The 4,371-nt window shown below is 40.6% G+C and overlaps 1 protein-coding gene across 1 annotated transcript; it reads right to left on the reverse strand.

The window, feature by feature from the left end:
* Window positions 1-231: 231 nt before the first annotated feature.
* Window positions 232-3,375, reverse strand: CT83 (cancer/testis antigen 83). Its single transcript, XM_010357209.1, has 2 exons — window positions 3,120-3,375; window positions 232-554 (listed from the first exon to the last, which is right to left on the reverse strand). The coding sequence occupies exons 1-2, from the start codon at window positions 3,195-3,197 to the stop codon at window positions 288-290; spliced, it is 345 nt and encodes a 114-aa protein (XP_010355511.1). The 5' UTR covers window positions 3,198-3,375; the 3' UTR covers window positions 232-287.
* Between the last annotated feature and the right edge of the window lie 996 nt (window positions 3,376-4,371).

Consider the following 4,371-nt stretch of genomic DNA (forward strand, 5'->3'; position numbering starts at 1 on the left):
CTATAGTCTGTTTACTGTCACTTTTTTTGTTGTTAAGAAACTTTTGAACTGTTTTTCTTTCTCTATTGTGCTTCCATTCCTTCCCCAGTAAGTATATTTTAGCCATATGCAATCAATTACTTAAAGTATAAATAAGAAATTTGGGAAGTATCTGGATTTTTTTGTATCTGACTTGGCATCCACTCCCTCTTAAAAAAATAATTCATTTAGTATAAACACACAATCAAATGAATCTACTCAAAGTGTCTTTAATGATTTCCACCACTGGCATTACATCCTGTACGCTGTTAGGTGGATTTCCGGTGAGCTGATGCACTTCTGAAACCCTTGCTGACTAGAATATGTTCCAGTTCAACCAGCTTGTTTTCCACCGTAGTGAGGTTTACCAATATGCGCTTCTGCATGGCTATTGAGTGTGGGAAATTATTTAAAATATCCCGAGAGAGGTCGTAGACTGAAAGATTGTTGTCTGTATTGCTGTTAATTAACCCAGTAGAAGAGGGTCTTACTAGTGCAAGAGCAGTTGAATTTGATGACATTTCACCAGTGTTTCTCTGTAAAGGAAGGGAATTATACATATGTAGTTTATCGAATTAAGCAATTTCCAAACTACCGAAAAACAACTCGTTTAATCTTGGTTACCAAAAATAAACTGATTTCCCCTAATATGTAGAGATTAAAAATGTATTGAATTGGTACATTAATTCAAAAATACATTCTTCCAAAACCAGACTGAGAAAAAAAAAATATGATAGTCGTTAGGGCCAAAGTTCCATATCCTTTCCTTACATTTCCTGAGCACCCTAGTAGGTAAACATATGAACCCTGTCTTTGGCTCTTATCTAAGAGCACCTCACTTGTGACTTTAACACCAGGAAATCCACATTGACACTCGAATTATTTGTGAATGCCCAGAAAGCGCCATAAAATAAAGATGGTGAGATTAGCAAACAGACACGTGGGAGAGGAGAAGCAAGAGAAGAAAGAGAATCTTATCATAAGATTCTTAAAGTGGGTGATGGTGGTGGAGAATGGGCACTGACAACTGCACTTTCCTCTCCAATGAGTGAAAAGCTGACCATATTACTTAGGGACTTGGGGCTTTTTAGAAGAGACCACAACTGTCGAATCACTGGTCAGAATACAGCAATTGCGGGAGTGAGGGGGTAAAAGTCTGGGGTTCCTTTGAGCGAAAAAGAGGGATGAGGTGACTTCATGTCTAAAACACCAAAAGCAAAGGCAGCAAAAGCCAAAATTGACAAATGGGATCTAATTAAACTAAAGAGCTTTTGCACAGCAAAAGAAACTACCATCAGAGTGAACAGGCAACCTACAGAATGGGAGAAAATTTTTGCAACCTACTCATCTGACAAAGGGCTAATATCCAGAATCTACAAATAACTCAAACAAATATACAAGAAAAAAACAAACAACCCCATCAAAAAGTGGGCAAAGGATATGAACAGACATTTCTCAAAAGAAGACATTCATACAGCCAACAGACACATGAAAAAATGCTCATCATCACTCGCCATCAGAGAAATGCAAATCAAAACCACAATGAGATACCATCTCACACCAGTTAGAATGGCAATCATTAAGAAGTCAGGAAACAACAGGTGTTGGAGAGGATGTGGAGAAATAGGAACACTTTTACACTGTTGGTGGGATTGTAAACGAGTTCAACCATTATGGAAAACAGTATGGCAATTCCTCAAGGATCTAGAACTAGATGTACCATATGACCCAGCCATCCCACTACTGGGTATATACCCAAAGGATTATAAATTATTCTACTACAAAGACACATGCACACGTATGTTTATTGCGGCACTATTCACAATAGCAAAGACTTGGAATCAACCCAAATGTCCATCTGTGACAGACTGGATTAAGAAAATGTGGCATGGCCGGGCGCGGTGGCTCAAGCCTGTAATCCCAGCACTTTGGGAGGCCGAGATGGGCGGATCACGAGGTCAGGAGATCGAGACCATCCTGGCTAACATGGTGAAACCCCGTCTCTACTAAAAATACAAAAAACTAGCCGGGCGAGATGGCGGGCGCCTGTAGTCCCAGCTGCTCCGGAGGCTGAGGCGGAGCTTGCAGTGAGCTGAGATCTGGCCACTGCACTCCAGCCCCGTCTCAAAAAAAAAAAAAAAAAAAAAAAAAAAGAAAATGTGGCACATATACACCATGGAATACTATGCAGCCATAAAAAAGGATGAGTTTGCGTCCTTTGTAGGGACATGGATGCAGCTGGAAACCATCATTCTTAGCAAACTATCACAAGAAGAGAAAACCAAACAACGCATGTTCTCACTCATAGGTAGGAACTGAACAATGAGATCACTTGGACTCGGGTAGGGGAACATCACACACTGGGGCCTATCATGGGGAGGGGGGAGGGGGGAGGGATTGCATTGGGGAGTTATACATGATATAAATGATGAATGGATGGGTGCTGACGAGTTGATGGGTGCAGCACACCAACATGGCATAAGTATACATATGTAACAAGCCTGCACGTTATGTACCCTAGAACTTAAAGTATAATAAAAAATAATAATAATAATAATAATAAAAGAAAGAAAGAAAATATGGCACATATACACCATGGAATACTATGCAGCCATAAAAAAGGATGAGTTTGTGTCCTTTGTAGGGACATGGATGCAGCTGGAAACCATCATTCTCAGCAAACTATCGCAAGAACAGAAAACCTACCACCACATGTTCTCACTCATAGGTGGGAATTGAACAATGAGATCACTTGGGCACAGGAAAGGTATCATCACACACCAGGTCCTATTGTGGGGAGGGGGTAGGGGGAAGGGATAGCATTAGGAGATATACCTAATGTAAATGATGAGTTAATGGGTACAGCACACCAACATGGCACATGTATATATATGTAACAAACCTGCACGGTGTGCACATGTACCCTAGAACTTAAAATATAATAATAAATAATAATAATAATAAAAGAAAAAAAAAGAGGGATGAGGTGATCTCCCCTTACCTCTCATTTTACTATATTTTACTGTCTTACATATACACTCCGAAGTCCACATACTCATCTAGCTTCAACTAATTCAAATCTCCCTTACATTTGCCATTACCTGAAAGCGGCGATATTTCCAGAAGACAGTCATCAAGGCACACAGAATGCCGCTCGCTAGGAGTAAATAGACGTTCATGGTTCCTTTTCAGCCTCTTCTCCCTTCTTGGGACTGACCCACTCAGCTGATAGTTGGAAAGCAGTGGGCCTCTAGCCACCCGGAGTTGGAAAACTTCGGGCCAGGATGCCTGGTGCAACTGGGATGCTCTGTGTTGTCCCGCTTTATGTACTGCTGAGGGCGCGAGACCTCACAGTTCGGCACACACGTGGCAGTGCTGCGTCACAATAAGATGACGTAAAAACCGGCCCTGCAGGAAACCGTGCGGCTCACCTGGTTAGTGTCAAGTCCTTAGAGAGGAGAGTGAAAGACAGTGAGGAAGTCTGGGATTTCTGGGAAGCTGAAAAGTAGTACAAGGACAGGCTCTAAAGGGATTGGTTAAATAGAATATTTAAAGTGCTCCTACTTTTTAAAAAATATGTCTTTGCTACAACCACTCCTTTATTCACTTCAAAAACAAGACAAAAATGCACTGTAAAAAGCAGTTACCCACAAATTGTCTTTGCCAGAAACTACCTCCTCCACACCTACCTTGTTATTTTAGCATTTACTGCAACCCTAGTCACATTGGAATAATTATGTACATGTGTATCACTTTACAGTTTAAGAAATAATTTGGGGGACATTTTCACTTATAAACCTCACAACAAATTTGTGCTAAAATTATTTTTTTTTAATTTCAAGTTTATACTATGACATTTATTTTTCTTTTATTTTTTATCAACTTTTAAGTTCAAGGATACATCTGCAGGATGTGCAGGTCTGTTATATATGTAAATGTGTGCCATGGTGGCCTGCTGCACAGATCAATCTATCACCCAGGTATTAATTAAGCCCAGCACGTATTAGCCCAACACCCATTAGCTGTTCTTCCTGATGCTCTTCCTCCACACCGATCCTGCCCCACCTCGCAGGCCACAGTGCGTTTTGTTACCCCTTACTATGTGTCATGTGTTCTCATCGTTTAGCTCTCACCAGCTCCCACTTATAAGTGAAAACATATGGTGTTTGGTTCTCCAGAGCCAAGGTATTTTTACTACTGTGTCTATTTTTGCAAATGTGGAAACAGATTCAGGTGTTAAATTCATTTGAAACTAATAGCAAAAGCAGGACTTGAATCCATGGAGTTTGAGCTCTAAGATAACTCCCCCATTCTCGTCATTATCCACATTATCCACATGATCTCCACCTCCAC

Source organism: Rhinopithecus roxellana, chromosome 7 (assembly GCF_007565055.1).
Source record: "Rhinopithecus roxellana isolate Shanxi Qingling chromosome 7, ASM756505v1, whole genome shotgun sequence".
Lineage (NCBI taxonomy): Eukaryota > Metazoa > Chordata > Mammalia > Primates > Cercopithecidae > Rhinopithecus > Rhinopithecus roxellana.